The 21,173-nt window shown below is 32.3% G+C and overlaps 2 protein-coding genes across 2 annotated transcripts in view; both read left to right on the forward strand.

Annotated features, from left to right (window-relative positions):
- The first annotated feature begins 1,996 nt into the window (after positions 1-1,996).
- On the forward strand, positions 1,997-3,247 carry LOC124356223 (neuropeptide CCHamide-2 receptor-like). Its single transcript, XM_046807408.1, has one exon. The coding sequence runs from the start codon at positions 2,104-2,106 to the stop codon at positions 3,013-3,015; it is 912 nt and encodes a 303-aa protein (XP_046663364.1). The 5' UTR covers positions 1,997-2,103; the 3' UTR covers positions 3,016-3,247.
- A 5,386-nt stretch (positions 3,248-8,633) lies between these two features.
- Positions 8,634-21,173, forward strand: part of LOC124355567 (neuropeptide CCHamide-1 receptor-like) — a 37,705-nt gene continuing 25,165 nt past the window's right edge. The window contains exon 1 of the mRNA XM_046806730.1: positions 8,634-8,873. Within this exon, the coding sequence (XP_046662686.1) occupies positions 8,634-8,873 (240 nt within the window). The remainder of the gene's footprint in view (positions 8,874-21,173) is intronic.

Consider the following 21,173-nt stretch of genomic DNA (forward strand, 5'->3'; position numbering starts at 1 on the left):
TTTATTATAGGCCTCCTCATGAATTCGTTTTTAAAATTTGCCTCTCTTTACAATTGGGTTTTATATTTGTTATTGGAAAACTATTGCTATACTAAACCTTGTGCACTTTTGAATTGTTGAAAGTTGTTTCATTTTCGATTTTATACAACTGAAAGTGATGAAAGTGCATTGCATCAATTTGAGGACATCGAGAGACTCAACTAATTGCATCGAGTACGTAATGTTCAACCTCTGACTTTTGTTTGTTCTTGACCTGATAACTTTGCAATATGGCTTTTGTAAATAAACATCAAATTCAGAAACCACCAGTTCTGATTCATAATTTTATATATTAAACATTTTCCGCCAAGTATTTGCCGTAGGCATTGATTCCAGCTGTATAATATGTTTCATTGCTTTTTATCATCCACTTTTACTATTTTAATTTATCATTGGTGTTACTAGAGCATAATTGTATATTTACTGTACAAATAAGCCTTTTAAAAGCCCAATAGCCGTGGAGGGCCACGGATATAGATATTCTATATAATATCTAGATATTCTAATATATAGATATTCTATATATTAAGTATAGATATTCTTACTCCGCGATGTTGAAGTATTCAAGAAAGATATTGCCTCATAATTAAGTGTTTCATACTCGATTCAAAATATGTAATTATTTTCTACGATGCCCTGCGTGGAACGACTGTAAGGGGTTGCAGGCAGTGAATTTTCGTTAGACTGACAATAGTGATTACAGGGTTCTCTGATAAATTATGAAATATTCTGCATTGCGGTGAGTTCCATTACACAAGTAAAGAGTTCAGGAGTGATTTCTGAAGAACGTGGTTTAGATAGATAATTTCTTTACCAACATTAAATATTTATAATTTTGAAATGAATTAAATTATCTGGGAAAAACTTAAAGCCATTGTTTGTTGAGACACTTTAATTTTAATGACACACGCAGTTTTATGTCTGACGACGGCTCAGTCCAAATTTAGACACTGTGTCTCTTGAGATCCAAAATGGAGCAAACCATCTTTTTTGCCAGTTTTCCACTGGAATTACAAACGTTAACAATTTACAACTTATATTATTTACAACTTAATGGGAAGCAAAGTTAACACAATAAGTTCCCGCCCTAAAACAGATTGTTACGGTCAAAATCACGTATATAAATGTTTTTTTTTTCATAAATAAAATAAAATATTTCCATGTACAACGTAAATGGCCAAAGAACCGTTATTTGAATAAATTCAATATAAATATTATGTTATTAACTCCACTTATAGGGTTATCTATATATATTAATGTAATGAAAGTAACTAAAACCCTTTAATTTAAACCCTAAAATTTAAAGGGTTTTAGTTAATTTCATTACATTAATATCAATATACATAATTTTTTCCAAAACATTAGTTAAAATACAATTATTAATAACAAAATTTCAAGAAATATTTCTCTTTCCTTGTTAAAACTAAAAATAAACACTTTTTTCAATATTCAGTTTATTTTCACTCAACTCTACAGTTGAAATGATATCAATACTTCAATGTCATGTAGCTGGCACAAAGATTTAGAAGCTTTGGTATTCTTAAATACAGTATACAATAAAATACTCAGTTAAAACCACAAAGATGACAGTTGCTGACCCTAGACAGGGGCTATGGAGATCACGGCCCTCTTAAGATTAAAAAAGACGTTCTTGTGAGACAAAAAAAATATTATTTTCGTATTAGAACCATAATAATATTAACATGAGGTTTTGAACTAAGCTCTGAATTTGAGTAAGTTTCTTTTGTAAATGTTATTTTTTGCATTGAAATGCAACATGTTCTATTTTTAGTGTTGGTATACAAAAATTCAGGCGACTCCCCCAATTAGGACTGGATCCGCGGACAGAAGATGACGTGTGAAGGGAATTATGATTTGAATCACAATTTGTAGACTAGATTAAAATTGAAAAACAAATTTAGGAATTACAATTTTTTTTACTTACGACAGTTGCAGGTTACAAGATGACAGACCTAGAGGACTACATCCCCTTCTGGAGGAAACTTGAGGTGTACACGATGCCATTCGTCTTCACACTCATCTTTGCATTAGAGGTTGTTGGAAATGGAAACACTGATCCTGATCTTCTTACGACACAGAATCACGAGAAATGCTACCAATATCTACATTTTTGCTATGGCTCTTGCCGATTTTCTAGTCATCATAAGTTTCCTTCCCAACATGTATATGATCTTTACATTAGAGTTTTGGCCTTGGGATGGTAACGTCTACGCGATGATCGAGACTATCAAGGCAGTTTCTACCGGAGTGTCTGTGTTTTCCATGACAGCCTTCGCTGTGGAACAGTATCGTGCGATCGTCCGTCCAGTGGATCAACAAATGTCATCTAAACCTTTAGCAATCAAGATGATCTTGGCCATTTCGGTGATTTCTATTGCATTTGCGATTCCTACAATACTATACTCACACTGTGAAAAACTATATATGCCAGGAATAGATGATTCACTTTCCATCTGCATGACTTTTCCTTCCAGAGAGTACGGGAAGGTCATGATCACTTTTGATTTCGTGACTTACTACCTTTCCCCGATCATCGTGATTGGTATCTTATACTTCATGATGGCCAGACATTTGTCACTGTCCGCACGTTGTTCCTCCAATGAACAAGTACAAGATCAACCGACTGAAATCCTAGCCAAGAAACAATTTGCAAGCACAGTCTCTGCTTTCCTGATCATCTTCACCATCTGCTCTTTCCCCATTCGAATTTTCACGTTGTGGTATTTCTACAACCCAAACTGGGCAGAGAATTATAACGAATACTGGCATTTATTTAATTTTATTGGATTCTGCCTATTTCTCTTCAACTTTTGTTTGAAGTCTGTTGTCCTCTGCTCCACCAGCAACTCTTACCGGAAATACTTCAACTACTACCTGGTATGCCGCTTTCATAAGACATTAGACGAGTTCACCCTTATACCAGATACCAACTCCACCGAAACAGGTGTTTTATGATAATGTGGCTTATGTCAAGCCGCGAGGAGATTTAACAAGACATAACGTTGAACTATCTGATTTACTGATTACGTTAACTGATTTAGAAATTAAGTGGTTGTTGAATCTTAAACGTTCAGTTCCACCGTATTAAGGCACTGGAATAATATTCAAATGCTTTACCTCTTGTCTTTATTTGTATATTAGTCAATATAATTTTTGAAGTTGTGTATATTTGTTCAAAAAGGCAACTTCCTTATACAGTACACATAGGTTTAGTTTGAAATAATTATATTATATACAAAACACTTTTTTAGCTGTCTTATGCTTCTTTGTTGGCAAGTTTTAATATTCTTAAAGGCATGAATTTCATTGCATGTTCGATTATTTCGAAGATTGTTTATATTGCCGTCTCTGTGAGTTGGTTATTTATCCCATTTTCTTTTTCTATAATTTATTGAATTAATATCATGTTTAATTTATAGGTAGTTTATGGGATATAAATTATTGTTATGTATAATAAATGCCTTTACGTGCGGACATTTAACAATTTCACAGCTAGTGATAAAGTTTGTCTTCATTTATCTCAAACCAAAGCTCACATAAATTTGTTGACATGAAAGATTCAAAAGCGTTAGTTGAGATTATGTTTCACACTTCATGATATAATTATGTAAAGTTTCAATTTTATACAATGTATTTTATATAATCGTTTATTGTAAAAATTGAAACATTGCATTATTGTATCATGAAGTGCGTAAGTACTTTAGTTTGATATATACAGTTTTAAACCAAAAAACACCACAGTGTGAAAACTTTATTAGCAAAATCTACCTTTTCACTTTATATCAGTATAGTTCAGTTTTTAAATAATGTGATTGAATATTGTTGTTAATACAGAAATACTTGTATGATTTGTACGATTATAAAATAATAAACTCTATATTATAGTATAATATAGTATTGTTTCTTTTATCCCGTCCTTACGTCATTACTAATAATCAGCAGTTTCAAGAATTTCATTAAAATTAGGATAATTATTATCGGATCAATTCGGCAGTCTTATTTTATCTTTGTTATTATATAATAAGCTAATCATAAAACCATCCTTCAATTCAAAATTTACAAATATATTTGACTTATAAATTTTCTATATACAAATTATGATGATTATCTACTTTATATGTATTTGTATAAAGCTAAATATAAACTTAGTAAATTCTTAAACACTTGTAATCCTAAACATAAACATATTTCTAAGATTTATAACAATAATAATAACAACACTTCAGCCATTCCGTGGCAGGTAAAAAAGTGCAATCAATTGTACACACATTTATTTTTTAATAGATAATAAGTTACAATTATTCAAAAGATGATCATTCTCTAAAATGTAATTTACTTATGTGTTTTTTAAATGTAAACAATACAAATTATTATGATTTTCTAGTTTATATGTATTCACATATAGCTAAATATATATACTTTGTAATTCTAAAAAACTTGCAAAGCATATTGTTTAAAAATTGGATTGTAAAAGGTATTTAATTACCAGTTATTTACATTTATCTCATTTTGCAACGTACCCACAAGTATATATAAAATATATTGTCTTTGCTAATCTAAATTATAAAATATGTAAATATACAAAAATATAAATAAAAATACATAAAAATGTGTTTCTAGTGTATTTGTAATTCCATTGTTTTCTGGAAACTGATTTTTTATACCCAGTGAAAAAATAACAAGGAATCAAAAGAATAAATACAAGATTCAAAGAGCAAAAATGCAGATAAATTTATACAAGACTAAAAACTTAAAACATGCAAGGAGATTAACAAACTGTGCAACCTCTGATGTATAAATAAACAGCCTGCATAAAGCTTGATGAGGGTAAGATTTTGACAATCCTATTAGACGTAATTCCATCCTATTTACAAAAAGGACTTTTATAATGAAGTTTATAGAGACTTTGAAAAAAAGATTTTTAGGCTGACGCTTACGTTCAGAGGATTTCAAATGATAACATCGAGCCAGACCTTCTCATCGAGCAGTTAAGACAAAACAGGAATAATATAAACTATAGAAATATAGTTTTGGTATACAATATAGTAGAGAAAGACGAAGGCAGAGTTTTTTTTTCATATTTCATACTTCTAGCAATTGTAGGTCCGCAGTGGGATGCACAGATAATATCTAGAATATTACTCAAAATTATGTTATCGTTTTATTATACCTATTATTTTTATCATTAATGGTATAAACCCAAGACCTTGAGGACTTTGCAAGCGCCCGTAAATGTCAGTAGTGTTTTGTTGCCCCAATATTGCAACTATGGGCACATAGTATTTGAGTTTGAATCTAACTTATACATTTTGACGGACTATTATTTGATTTTTTAGGTATTAAGAACTTATTCAAGAAACTGTTGTTGTTAAGGTTTGTGATATTAAGGCTGCGTAGACTAAAGGTCGTGCCATGGGGATATATCCATGGCACTGTCACGCTCATTGATTCATTTTAAAATACTTTCACTCTTACAATCTATTTTCTCATAAAACACTACTAAACTGCAAACAGCTGACAAAAGACACGCAACTGTGGCTGTTTGGTGCTACAGACAAAGATAAGTCACGAGTCACGTGTACAGTGTCGGGGAGGAAAAGGTTTCATGTCTTGACCTGTAGCCAAGTCGTCACTTCGCGTGTTTCTATAGAAACACGTCACAGACCGTGAGTAATGTTCACCAGAAATGGTGAACACGTCTTGTAAAGGTTTGATTTTTCAAAACGACTTGCTATAGAGTCAATAAAATTTTAGGTAAAATACGTGCTATTGGTGTTTAAAAACAAAAAAAGTTGTACTATAATGATACGTGTATTCAAAAATGCACTTGTTTTTGATAAAGTCGTGTAGTGGATCGAGTTGTGAGAGTCGACTGTTGCATGTAATCTAATTGTACGTAACATACTTATCATCCAATTTGTAAAAATAATTTAACAATTTTTCTTTTGAAATTTAGCACAGAAAGAAAGCGAACTTTTTATGTTTATTCAATGTAAGAGTATGTACTAATTTTGTATTTAGAGGCCAGTGGTTAAAGTTAAATTACTATCTAAAATATATTTTCCATCAGAAAATGTACTTTGATGTAAAGGTAGAACATAGAAAAGAGAAACTTATTTGTCAAACTGATTGAAACATATGTAGATATTGTTTGTGTTTTATAATGGTCAGAGTTACGTTTTTTTACCAAGAACTACACAATTGCGGAAACTGGGCAACTATTACGGCAATGTGCGTCTTCAGCTCATACATTTTGTCTTCAGTTCAGTATTGCCCAGACCTTCTAGCTAGTAAGAACATCTTAGATCCTACATCAAGGCTTGTACACAATTAATGTTTATTTATTGTATTACATAACACTTCTGGCTCATTTAACGAAACCATGGAACGGTTTTATTTGTGAATAATGTTTAAGAGTATGATGGTAATACATACGTTTAGGCTGTTTAGGATGGTAGTAATCCCACTGTTTTAGGCTGGGAACGTTTTCTTATTTATTTGCTTCCCATTAAGTAAAAGTCGTATTAATTATTAACGGTTGTAAATTAAAATTATTTATTACAAAAATTCAATAAATATTTCTCTTCTTTAGTTAAAATTCGAAATAAACACTACTTTTCAATATGCAGTTTACTTTTCACTCAACTCTACTGATAGGCTGATGTTATTGCAATACTTCAATGTCGGATCACAAACCTCAAGGTTCGTGCAAGTACCTTCCTATACACTATAACATATCCTACACTACTCGAGTAATATCATATGCAGGATTTGTAAATTAATTTAACGCTCTTGTTTGGCGTAAGTCTCATAGCATAGAAACCGGAAATAATGTGGCTCTCCTACTTTTTAATGTACCCCCACCAAACTTCGTATATGGATACATATTTTATCATAGTTTCGAATGATCACTGCAAAGAGGCATGAGTTTACTTCTTATACATCATCGTATTGGCCTGCTTCTACTATCTAATAAATCTCTCTTAGCACGACACAAAGCAAATTGAAATGCATATATAATAACATCAATCTTATAATGCCTGATTGTTTCCTAATATTTTTTTTTTATTTCATGTATTGAAGTTTCACTAATGTGTACTGCAGTACCAGAATTTGTATCCAATGAAGTAAAAATCTATAAACAAAACGAATTGACCAGTAAAAGTACAAACTTGGTTACTAAATGACTACTAATTCGTGGTACAAGTTTTTCATGAAATTCCGGCACGGCCGTGCCAGAGACGTGGACATACGAACCCATCATGTAGTCAAGCTGTATTGTGACTGGCTGAAACTAAGCCAATTTGATCAATAGTGACCAATACGGCTTCTCTTTTGTTGATTTTCTTTCTTGATTACTTCTAAGGGTTTCAAGCTGTCCTTGGATTGTTAGGATATTTATTTTACAAGTACCATGGATTCATACCACACACACACACACACACACACACACACACGCGCGCGCGCGCGCGCGCGCTTTGTATATTTGTTATATTTTGTATATTTGTTATATTTAGTATATTTGATATTTATATATTTTATGTATTTGTTATAGTTGTATGAAACAAGTAATTATATAAAGGATATAGACTGCTTAGCCTGTACCGCTTGTGGGTCATAGTGGTAAACAATCATAGTATGTGGTGTTGTAGTATTGAGCTTGATGTTAGCATTTAAAATGTAAGAAAAACTAAAAAAAAAAACCAACTGCACTCCCGCACGCGCATGTTGCGCATTGGGAGAATATTGTTTATTTGTATTATATGAAAATTTTTTGAATAAAGTGTTTTGAACTTGAACTTGAACACACGTATGTATATATGCACACACACACACACACACACACATGTGTGTGTGTGTGTGTGTGTGTGTGTGTGTGTGTGTGTGTGTGTGTGTGTGTGTGTGTGTGCGCGCGTGCGTGCGTGCGTGCGTGTGTGTTCATATGCATGATTAATTTTGAAGTTGAATTTTAAATTATTGTGAAATCTGCTATAAACTTAAATTTACAAAATTTTTCAGACATTACAAATTTAGTTTAATTTTGCAGATATTAAAAATTGAATGTTTTACAGATATTACAAATTTAGATTCTCCAATTTACATTGAACCACAACTCCATGGAATTTAGTAGATCCTATAGACAATTATGATATTGTGTCTCGTTAATATCCTCCCTAGTTTATTAGTTATCTATTAGATTATTATTCCCCTAGTTAGCTAAGAAGAGAGAGTGGGAGAGGGTGGAGGGGTGAGGAGCGGAGGGAGAGGGGGAGAGAGAGCCAGTGTGTGTGTGTGTGTTTGTGTGTGTGTGTGTGTGTGTGAGAGAGAGATTGATTAAAATTCAAAATACCTTTTCTAATAAAAAATATTTTATTATACTTATATCCTTTGCAGGTGATAGCATGACAGACCTAGAAGACTACATGCCTTACTGGAGGAGGCTTGTGGTGTGCATAATTCCATTCGTCTTCACACTTATCTTAGCGTTAGGGATTGTGGGAAACGGAACACTGATCTTGATTTCTTTACGAAACCGAATCATGAGAAATGCTATCAATATCTACATCTTTTCCATGGCTCTTGCGGATCTTCTAGTCATCATCAGTTTCGTTCCCAGCATCTATATCATCTACAAATTTGAATCATGGCCTTGGGGTGTCATCGTCTACGCTATCATCGAGACTATCAAGGAAGTTTCCATTGGGGTGTCTGTGCTTTTGATGACAGCCTTCACTGTGGAACAGTATCGTACTATAGTCCATCCAGTGGATCAACAAATGTCAACTAAACCCTTAGAAATCAGGATGACCTTGGTGATTTGGGTGATTTCTATTGTATTTGCGATTCCTACAATGTTATTCTCAGACTGCGAAGAAATTCATATCCAAAAATCGAATCAAACACTTTCCATCTGCAGTACTTTTCCTTCCGAAGAGCATGGAAGGTTCATGGTCACTTTTCAGTTCTTGACTTACTACCTTTTACCTATCGTCGGGATTGGTTTGTACCGTAGTCGTAATTATTTATGCTGAATCGCAGTAGGAAGTAGGCTCTTTGTTAACTAGACGCGGTGCGTGGACATTGTTTGTTGGTTCGAGACCGGTCAATCAGCTGATCGTGTTATCTACGGTGATACGTTCCGAACCTGTTGGGCGGAGAGAGGGAGCGCAGTCTTGGAGTATCCACGAGAAGGCGTACACGTCCTGGTGAGAAGCAGCAGCTCTTCCTCTAACCCTATAGTTTGGCATTTAGAGTAATTCTTTTGTCGGGTGTAAAGTTAATTCAAGTATTTAATTTTTCTTCAGTGCGTATTAAATTCCTATCAACCTCCGTAATCTTCAAAGTAGTAAGTCCCGTACCAGCGTTTAGTTAATATCTTTTATTTTTTATACTGTTGTAATTAAATTTCTAAAGTTTCCCATCTTACAGAGTCTGAGAATTTAATTCAATTTTTGGAAGTATTGTGAATTAAATTTTGGTCGTAAAGTTAGTATCAAGTTTTGTGTTATATTGATTTTTTTGAATATTTTGAGAAGAGAACTTTTTATTTTATTTTGTTAATTTAAACCGTTTTTGGAGAAGTATACATTTTTAGTTTCATTTTAATGTTAATTCATTTTTGATCAGACTCTTAATTAGATTTGTTCGATTGTGTGAAGTTTTGAAGAAAATCGAATCTAAAGTTTGTAAACTTTGTCAAATTTTGAGTGAACTTTAATTTCGGAATAAATCAAGTATTTCCGAAAAGTTGTTTTGATTTACGAAGTATTAGCTCCATATAAATTTAATATATGTACTATAATAACGGTACAGGTTTCTTATACTTCTTTATGGCAAGGCAGTTATCGTTATCCTCACGTTGTCCCTCCAAAGAACAAGTACAGGATCAGCCGACTCATATACTGGCCAAGAAACAATTTGCAAGCATAGTGTCTGCTTTTCTGATCATCTTCGTCGTCTGCTCTTTCCCCATTCAAATTTTCACATTATGGTATTTGTACAACCCAAACTTGACAGAGGACTTTACCAACTTCTGGCATTTTCTTAGCATAATTGGTTTCTACCTATTTATAATCAACTTCTGCCTGAAATCTGTGGTCCTCTACTTCACCAGCAAGTCTTACCGAAAATACTTCAACTACTATCTGGTTTGCTGCTCTCATAAGACATTAGACGAGTTCATCCTCATACCAGACACCAACTTCTCCAGAGCAGCTCCCTTATGACAATGTGGCTTGAGCATAGCTGTGAGGAAATTTAGCAAGACAAGAACGTTGAAATATCTTGAAGATTTATTGATTTAATTAATTTATTAAGAAATTAAGTGAGGTACTATTATAACATTTAAATGCTTCACCTCTTATGTTTTATTTAAATATAAAATATATACAACAAAATGTTAGTAATACTGGTGGTAAATATAATCTTTGGAGTTGTGTCAACATTTTAATATAGTACACAGGTTTAATTTCAAAATAATTATATTTTATATCTTGGCTAAGAATTTGTTTAGCTATATAATAGAATGTATCAATGAACTTTGCTCAATAATTTATTAGCATATACATAGTTTTGGTATATTGTATTAGTTCTATATAATTATTGTTGTGTAGAGTACATGCATGCAGACACCATACACTTGCCGGACGAAAATACTATAGTGGGCCTTTGCGTACAGACATTTCACATGTTCACAGTTATTGCAAATGTTTGGCATTGATAAAAAGAAAGCTAACATAAATTTATGATCTAAAAGATACACGCCGAACAAATTAATAAACTCACTAATAAACGTTTTAGGCACAGTATTCCATTTTATATACACAATATTTTTATAAATTACATTAAAATGACCACTAGTTAAAACTAAAGCGAGTATTGATACGGACATGCTGTTATACTATTAATAAGTTTAATTACTTGATATTGAAAACTCTTTATCTCTTTAATAACTCTTTGTTAGTTATAAACTAATATGAATAGTATGTGAAAAATGTATAAACTTTTAAACGATAAAGTTATACGCATTGTAAAATCCTTTAATTGTAAAAAGTGCCTATTTACTTATTTAGCCTTTATTTACCCTCGCTATTACATAAAAATATGTTATAGAATCATCCTTCAATTAAAAATGTAAAAAAATATTGGCAACTGTATTTATTCCTAAAAGGACCTTTGCGCTGGTTCCAGAGTGACAGTATATCCGGGATAGGTAAGGTTGAGGATGGGACGGCCACCTGTCAAGATTCACGAGGAAGATTTTGGCCATATATCTCAGTGTAGAGAAATAGTGGGTAGCGTTAATTCAATAAGAATGTTAAGTTCAGCTCCAGTTCACCTTCACTTAGTGCAGCGTCTGAGGTCTAACGCTGATAGATTGACTCATGGGATCTGGAATCAACATCCGTCTGAAGAGATCCAACTCAGCAACGAAGAAGCTCTAAATGAACTCTCTACATCGTTTCAACATCAGAGACACCTGGACTACAACCAAATCTAATCAAGATTTGTACTCTATTTCCGTTAATATTTATTTAATTTATTGTAATGTTTCTGTTATGTCCTCACTGTTGTTGTTCTTGTTGAGTTATTGTCAATGTTTTACACAGATCTATTTATTGTTACTTACATTGTTGACGGTATGTCAGTGTTTTTATTTGGTTGCGGTAATTATCTTTACTAGCCACAGTTTTAATTGGAATTTTAATCCCTTCCAGTGCCATGTACTAATAGAGAGAATGAATAAAATAATAATAATATAATTTAAATACATAAAAACTTATTTAGATTGTATAACTTTTTACATTGTGTATTGGGCTCTGCTGACAAGTTATATAACTTAGCAGAACCAGTAATGTATAAATAAATAAATAAAGATGAGGTGGTGTTCTCATTGTCTCATCAGGTACACAATTGATATAAACTACGGTTGCATGATTTTTTAATCATTAAGTACAATAACGTAAATTTTATTGTGTTAATTGTTAAGTACATATGTTGCTTTATTTGTGTAGGAAACCTAATATAAATAAAAATGACTACTACTATGAAACCTACTATGTAATAAGGCAAAAATTGAAATGAATTGTATTTTTATTAATGTGTATATGAGTTTAATTAAGATGTTATCCATTTGAACGGTTAGTTTGTATCCCAATATAATGCAATAACTATAGTAGTCTTTGAAGGTCAACACAAGGCAGAGAGGAAAAAATTATATGACTCACCTTTGTAATTTGTTATTATTCAAATTTATAAATGACTCTACGTATAGGAAAAGGCAAATTTTCCCCAATGTAGAGAATTCCTCACAGGACCCAAAACATCCCGTAAGGAACATGTAAAACAAATTTAATTAAGTATAAGTACAAACACAGGGACGAAGATATAACAAATTAAATTCGGACAAACATTAATAAATGGCAGATGCCTAAATGTTTTGAAATTGGGATATTAAGTAGACCATACATACTGTTTATAAAAAGACAAATCAATTTTGTGTGTATAAGATTATACAATGACGTCACAAGTGGGATTTTTAAGTTTCATACTGTAATACGAAATTTCAATTCTCAGAATAAAATGGCTCATATACTCGTATAGCTACAGCCATAACCATTTAACCATAAGCATTTATTAAGAGATCTTAGCTAGTACAATTGTAATTAATTACAAAAATATCTATTTGTCATGGGATAATTCTACACTATAGCTTTAAAAAATAGAGTTTTACTAAAATGCCATGTAGCCTAAACATTCATGACAACAGTACTTTGTATGTATTGAAAATGTTAAATGATTGCTTCTTAAATAATAAAATGGCATTTGTATCATCCAATCCGTAAAACTCATCCAACTAGAATTCAGCTTTTTAAATTTATCAGAAGGAGTAGGCAGACTATACTCTTCATGATTGTAAAGGTTTTCTAATTTGTAAGTAATTATAAGTAATTATTGTAAGTACTGATTTTTATTGAAAATGGTGGTTAGGTTATTGTAAAATAAAAAATATATTTTCCTTCACATCTTAAAACAGTGTACTTTGCTATATAGGTACGACATACCAAGGCAGTTTACCTATTTGTCAGATCGATGGATATGATTGTATGTAAATACTGCTGATGTCTTTTTATGCTCAGAGCCAAGTTGTTTGTAAATACACAACTGTGACAACTGGACAAAAGAGGAACTGTTACAGCAGAGTGTGCGTGTGTGTGTGTTGATCTGACTTGATTGGTAACACATCTTTTATCAGTTCAGTGTTGTCCAGACCTTCTAGCCAAGAATATCTTGGACCCTTCAAGGTTAGTTACAGTGTTTTTATAGGTGTTTTGTTTAATAAATTGATACATAAAATAGAACACATAATTCAATTCAATTCAATAAATAACAATTGGACATTTATTAAGAGATCTTAAAATGCATTCTTGAAAGTTTACTGTTAAAAGTACAGTTGCAAAATATTTTCTGTATTTTGATGTTCCTAAAATGATATCAACCTGTTTTTATCTGTTGCTTTGTAATATTTTGCTATTTTCAAATTGTAATTACTTATTTTTGGAAATGACCTGTGTTTTAAATTGTAATAATTATTTATTGTTTTGTGCCATTGTTTATATCTATATATCCATGTTTATATTTAAATAAAAACATACGTATGCATATACACACGTATATGTGTTATTTTTGATTAGTTTACTTGATTTTGGGAGCTTTCTCAAGGTGTTTATTTCATTAAACTCAAAATCATTGAATTTCTTAATAATACGAAAAGATGTTATTCGTAAATCTAAGTAGCTTAAAAACATTATCTTAATCATGTTAAGATGTACACTGTAATTTCATGATAGAACATTGAACACAAAGAGGATATTTCGCTTAAATTTTGTCGGTTACATTGTTCTGCAGAGTTTGAAGTTGTTATTCTCTAGACAGTGTTACCCACGAAATTATTTTGTTACTTCGGAATTACAAATTTTTGTACCTTAAAGTAATAATATAATTCCTTATCTTATAATTTTATTTTTATGTATTTTTAATTGAAAACATTTAAAACTAGGTCAAAGCATTGCTTTAAAGCTGAACCGTTTAACAAATGTTTCATTAAGGTTTTTATCATTCTCACTTTTACTATGTATTTATCATTAGGATGACAGCCAACAATACTGTACAAGATAAGCCTTTTAAAAAGCCCAATAACAGGTTTTAAGATATTGATATTCGTATATAATTTCCTTGATATTCTACTATAAGCTATTCTTTAGTTTTAACACACTTAAACTCCGCGATGTTGAAGTATTCAAGAGAAGATATTGCCTCATAACTTAGCAAGGGCTTGTGTTTTGCATACTCGGATTCTAGATGAATGTCATACAGCTATATTCGTTCTATCGTTGCCCTGACGTGGAACGACTGTAGGGGATTGAAGGCAGTGAAATTTTCGTTAGATGACAATAGTGACTCAAGGGTTCTTCTGATTAATTTGAAATATTCTGCATTGTGGTTACTTATAACAAGTAAAGCCAGTTCTGGGCAGTGGATTTCTGAGAAAACGTGGGTTAGATAGATAAGTTCTTAGTTCCTAACTTCAGTAAGATATATTTTAATTGTGATATGAATTAAAATTATCTGGGAAAAAATACTATGAAATAGCAATTTACAATGATTTATTTGAGTCTCATCGTTTAATGTTTGTATTAGACACACGCACGTTTTATATAGATGACGGCTCGTCCAAATTTTAGGACACTGAATGTCTCTTGAGATCCAAGAATTAGATGCAATACCATTCTTTGTTTGCCAGTGTTTGGACGACTGGAATGTGAAGGAAAAGTGATTTATCCGGACAAATTTGCCAACTTAATGGGAAGCAAAGGTTAACACAATCATGATCCCCCCCTAAAAAAGATTGTTACGAGTCAGATCACGTATATATATGTTTCTTCAGGGAAATAACTTAATAATAAATAAATTTACCAAATAGGTACATAAGTAATTGCCAATGATAAAACCGTTATTTGGCACGCTAAGTCAGGAATTTCACATATACACAATATTGTTTGTTATTAACTTCCATTAACTCTATAAAACACATATATTATTGTAATAGAAAGTATACTAAAACCCTTTAATTAAAAACTGAAAAATCCCTAAATACTTATCTTAGTGTTTTAAGATTAAAAAGTATATCATTACATTTATATCATTATACATAATTTTTTCCAAAATTACTCATCATCGGATTCGTTTAATATACTTTGCAAATTATTAAGAATAACAAAATTGTTATAGGAAATATTTCTGTTTATACATTGTTACACATTTTAGATTAAGGAAAAGTGTATAGGACTTTTTTCATAATTTTCAGGATTATTTTCACTCAATCTTATTGCTCAGTTGAAATGATATTCAATACTTCAATGTCAGTGTAGCTGGCACAATGATTTAGATGCTCAATTGGTATTTTTGCTGTAAAAACAGTATACAATAATAATATCAGTTAAAACCACCCTCCCAAAAGATGATAGTTGATGAACCTTAGACCTGGGGCTATGGAGATCAACCTGTAAGATTAAAAAAGACGTCTTTTGAGACAGAGGTTATTTTCGTTTTTGAAACCATAATAAAATATTAACTCATGAGGTTTGAAACTAAGGCCTCTCATGAATTGAGTAAGTTTGCCTCTCTGTACAATTGGTGTTATTTTTTGCATTGAAATTGCAACACTATTTTTTGCTATACTGAAAAACCTTCAGTGCGCTCCCCCCTGAATTGTTGGACTGGATCCGCGGACTCTACAGATGAACACTCGTGATGAAGGGAATGTGCATTTGAATCACAATTTGTAGGACTAGGATTAAAAATCGATAATACTACTGTAGGACTACAACTTTGTAATTTACGACAGTTGCAGGTTACAAGATGACAGACCTAGAGGACTACAAACCTTCTGGAGGAAACTTGAGGTGTACACGATGCCATTCGTCTTCACACTCATAACTTTGCAATAGAGGCTTGTTGGAAAATGATAAACATCAACTTCATGATCGTCTCTTACGACAGTTCTGAATCAACGAGTAATGCTACCTCTCAATATCTAAAACATTTTTCCGCCAAGTATTTGGCTCATTGATTCCAGCCGATAATATGTTAGTCATTGCATTGTTTCCTTACCACATGTACTTTTGATCTATTACATTAGAGTTTTGGCCTTCATGGTAGTGTCTACTAGACGCGAGGGATCGATGACGTATCAAGGCAGTTTTCTACCGGAGTTGTCTGTGTACAAATGACAGCCTTCGCTGTGGAACGTATAGCAGTGCGATCATCCGTCCAGATATTTCTTAATGTAATATCTAGATACCTTCTAGAAATCAAGATGATATTGGCCATATATCGGTAGGATATTCTTATTGCATTTGCGATGTTCCTACAAGTACTATACCACACTGTGAAAGAACTATATATGCCGAATTGATGTGTTCATACTCGATTTCCAAAAATCTGTCATGAATTTTCCTTCCAGAGAGTACTGGAAGGTCATGTAAGGGGTTGCAGGGAAAACCCCGTGGCACGTGAATTACTTCGTTTCCCCGATCACAATAGTTGATTAAGGGTATCTCTGATACTTCATGATGGACCAGACATATTTGTCAATTGTCCGCACGTTGGAGTTCCTCCATTGAAAAGGACAATGTTCAACCGACTGAAATCCTAGTAAGATACAATTTTAGCAAGCACAGTCTCTGCTTATCCTGATCATCTTACCATATGCTCTTTCCCCCATTCGAATTGTTTCACGTTTGGTGGTATTTCTACATCCCAAACTGGGCAGAGAACTTAGAACGATTACTGAGACACTTTAATTATAATGACAACTACGCAGTTTATTGGATCTGACGACGGCTAATGTCACCATAATTTTGTTTGACAGTCTGTTGTCCTCTGCTCCACACAGGGGGCAAAAAATCTTTACGGAATCTTGCCATCTATACTGTACTGCCGCTTTACAATAAGTAACAATTTAGACGAGCTTATCACCTGGCCAAGTTAAACACAGATAAGTTCCATCTCCACCGAGAACAGGTGTTACGGTTCAAAAAATCAGTATATAAATGTGGCTTATGTCATAGCGCGAGAGATTAAATAAAATATTTCCAGTGTAACATAACGTTGAACTATCTGATTTACTGAAACGTTATTTGAATAAATTCAAATAGAAATTAAGTGGTTGTTGATCTTAAACGTCACTTCTAGCGTTACTCTATAGGCATGTATTAATGTAATGAATGCTTTAAACCTCTTGTCTTTAATTGGTATATCTTAGTCTATATATTTTTTGAAGTTGTGTTTACATTGTTCAAATAAAGGCATTACTTCCTTTTCCCAGTACACTTTGGTTTAGTTTTAAAATTAAGTTATATTATATAACAAAACACTTTTTTTGCTGAAATTCTTATGCTTCTTTGTCCTTGTTATATATTCTTAAAGGCTGATTTCATGCTTGTTCGATTATTTCGATGATTGTTTATTTTTGCCGTCTCCTGTGAGTTCCAAATGATATCCAATTTTCTTTTTTCTAAAGTCATTGAATTGATGGCATCAAGATTAGAATTTATAGGTATGTTTATGGGAAATTATAGTATACAACTTGAAATACTCAGTATATATAAGATGCCTTTGCGTGCGGACATTTATACAATGTTCCGCTAGTGATAATGTTTGTCCTTCATTTATTTCCAAGAACGTTCCAATGAGAGACATAAAATTTGTTGACGTGTAAGATTCATAATAATAAATAAAACATGGGGGGGGCGTTTGTTGAGTTTACTAAGTTTCTGACACTTCTTGAGATATTCTCTTTGTAACTGTTATTATTTTGCATTGAAATGCAAAATTATATTTTTAGTATAATCGGTCATTGTAAAAATTCTAGGCGGACTCCCCCTTTAGGACTGGATTATATCACAGAAGATGCAACGTAACATAATCGCAATTGTAAACACATTTGGGGGAATCACAATTTGTAGACTAGATTTAAATGTATATAATATCATTTATTTAGGATATTACATGATTTACTTAATAATGTTGCAGGGTTAAAAATCAACATGACAGAGTTCTCATAGGAGGACTACTACACCCTTCTGGAGGAAAACTTGAGGTGTACACGATGCATTGTCTTCACACTTATCTTTGCATTTGAGGTTTGTTGGAAATGAAACACTGATCCTGATCTTCTTACGAATCATTGATACACGAGAAAATTCTTAATTTTTATGTATTATATTATATGAATCCATATTTCTAGGATTTAATTATATGTTAAAAAATCCTATCCCGAACATGTATAAATCTTTTACATTAGAGTTTTGGCCTTGGGGATTTAAGTCTACGCGATGATCGAGACTATCAAGGGCAGTTTACGGAGTATGGGCCGAGACTGCGGGTGTAAGTTATGGGAAGTCGCGGTATTTAAATAAAAAATGACAGCTTCGCTAGGAACCAGTATCGACACTGATCATCCGTCCAGTGGATCACCAATGTAATCTTAAAACCTTTAGCAATCAAGATTGATCTTGGCCATTTCGGTGAGTTTCGAATTGTCCAACATTCCTACAAATACTATATCAAACTGTGAAAAAAATAATATATGCCAGGAATTGATGAAATTCACTTTTCCATCTGCATGAATTTTCCTTCTCAGAGAGTACGGGAGGTTTCCATGATCACTGGTTAGTATTTTAACTGACTTTTAATAACTCCTTCCCCGATCAGCTATAAAATTAGTGATCTTATACTTCTTGAGTATGTGACATTTGTCATGTAACTTGTATCCCAATGGGGGGATATGTACATTTTCAAACCGACTGAAATCTAGCCACATTGATGAAAACGTTATTTGCAAGCACAGGTCTATGCCGTTCCTGATCATCTTCATATCAGTTAGTTCAGTTTTTTAAATATATGGATTATCTTCACGTTGTGGTATTTTACAGACCCAATACTTGTATGATTTGAGCGATTATAACGAATTACTTGGCATTTAAAAATAATGGTATTATATGCCTATATAGTAGTCTGATTCTTGTCATCCGTCCTTACCAGTCAACTTACTTAATAAATCAGCAGTATCAACTACTACCTGGATGCCGCTTTCTGTGGGAATTAGACGAGTTCACCCTTATTATCGGTTTCCATTGTCACCGAAGAATAGCGTTTTTCTTTTAGGAATAATGTGGCTTAATAAGCTAATCAGATTTAACAAGGAAATTAACGATGCAAAATTCTGATTTACTGATTACGAAATATGATTTAGACTTTTAAAGTGGTCTATCTTAAACTGTACAGTTCCACGTATTTAAGGCACTATAGCTAATATTCAAATGCTTAGTAATTCTTGTCTAAATGTTATTGTGTATATTAGTCAATATAATTTTATAAGTAATAACTACTTTTGTCATTCAAAAGTGGCAGATAAAATTCCTGTATAAATTGTACACACAATTAGGGTTTAGTCTAATAGATCAAATAATTTATGATCAGTCTCCAAACATGTAATTTTAGACTGTCTTATGCTTCTTTTTTGAGCAATGTTTTTAATATTCTTAATACAAATTTATTGCTTGTTCGAATTAATCTAGATTTTTTATATTGGCCGTCTCACATGTGAGCTAAATTTATTTACTCTGTAGTTTCTATAAAAATTTATTGACAAAAAATATCACTTTTTCTAAAATTTATAATAATAATATATTATAACTCTCTGCCTTCAATGGCTGAACAATAATGCCTTTGCGTGCAGGACATTTAACTAATTTTTACAATACATTGTGATTACCACGTATTGTCTCTCAGTATATCTCAAACCTAAGCTTACCTAAATTGGTTAAAACATACAAGATTCTTCAACGCTTTATTTTGAGTATTGTCGTTAAAAATAATGTAAAACTCGGCTACCAGTTCGTGTTGGCTTTTAGCTTTCAGTTGTTAAAGATTCATTTTATCCCCAAGTTACTGATCCTATAGGATATTAAATGTAACTTTGCTATGATTTTATCACGAAGTGCGTTAAACATAATCGCAGAGTAACACAAAGCTTGATCTATTAATTGTCGTATGTGTTTCAATATAACCCCTTTCAGGCCTTTTCTATTTATAAGTTTAATGAAGGTTTATAATAAAATGTATATGCACCATTTTTACAAGCGTTCCGTCATGGAAATACTCCCCCCCCCCCCCCCCCCCCCCCCCCCCCCCCCCCCCCCCCCCCCCCCCTTCCCCCCCCCCCCCCCCCCCCCCCCCCCCCCCCCAGAAGGTAAGGAAAATTTTGCTCATTTAAACAAATAAATCATTGATAGAGTTATATTCTATGTTGTTATTTAGAGACATGATTGTATTATAATTAAAAATTATTCTAACATAATATCCCGAACAGATAAGACCTTGAAACTTATTTGAATTACGATTTATTATCATAATATTTTATCTCCTATTTAAAAATAAAATAGTGTTAGGCACCAGTCTGCGAACAACTTTTGTAATGTACATGCAAAGCATGATTAGTGTTTAAAATTTGCGATTGTAAAAGTATTTGAATTACCAGGATTATTTAAAAACATTTTATTCATTATATCCAAAACTTACCCATGCATGTTATGATTATAGAGGCAAGTTTAATCTGTTTTGTATTATATCTAAATAAACTCATTATCAGCTATAAAATGTGACCTGTGTATTGTGAAAATGTACATTGTTTTCTGGATATGAACTGTTTTTGATAACCAAAGTAAATACACCACATTGTGAATACTATATTGTGCAAATCTTACCTATTCCTTTATTTCAAGTATAGTTCAAAGATTTTTATAATAATGTGCAGATTTAATTTTACAAGATTACAAAATTTAAAACATGTAAAGGACGATTATTACAAACTGTGAACCTCTGATGTATAAATATACAAGCCTGCATTAGTGATTACTTTCATCCCGGTCCTTTGACAATCCTAATAGACGCTTAATTTACATCCTCTATTTACAAGAAAAGGAATTTATAATGACGTTATATATAGAGAACTTTGAAGAAGCAGTTTGAGGCTTTTAGACGGCTTA

The sequence above is a fragment of the Homalodisca vitripennis genome, chromosome 2 (assembly GCF_021130785.1).
Source record: "Homalodisca vitripennis isolate AUS2020 chromosome 2, UT_GWSS_2.1, whole genome shotgun sequence".
Taxonomy (NCBI): Eukaryota; Metazoa; Arthropoda; class Insecta; order Hemiptera; family Cicadellidae; genus Homalodisca; species Homalodisca vitripennis.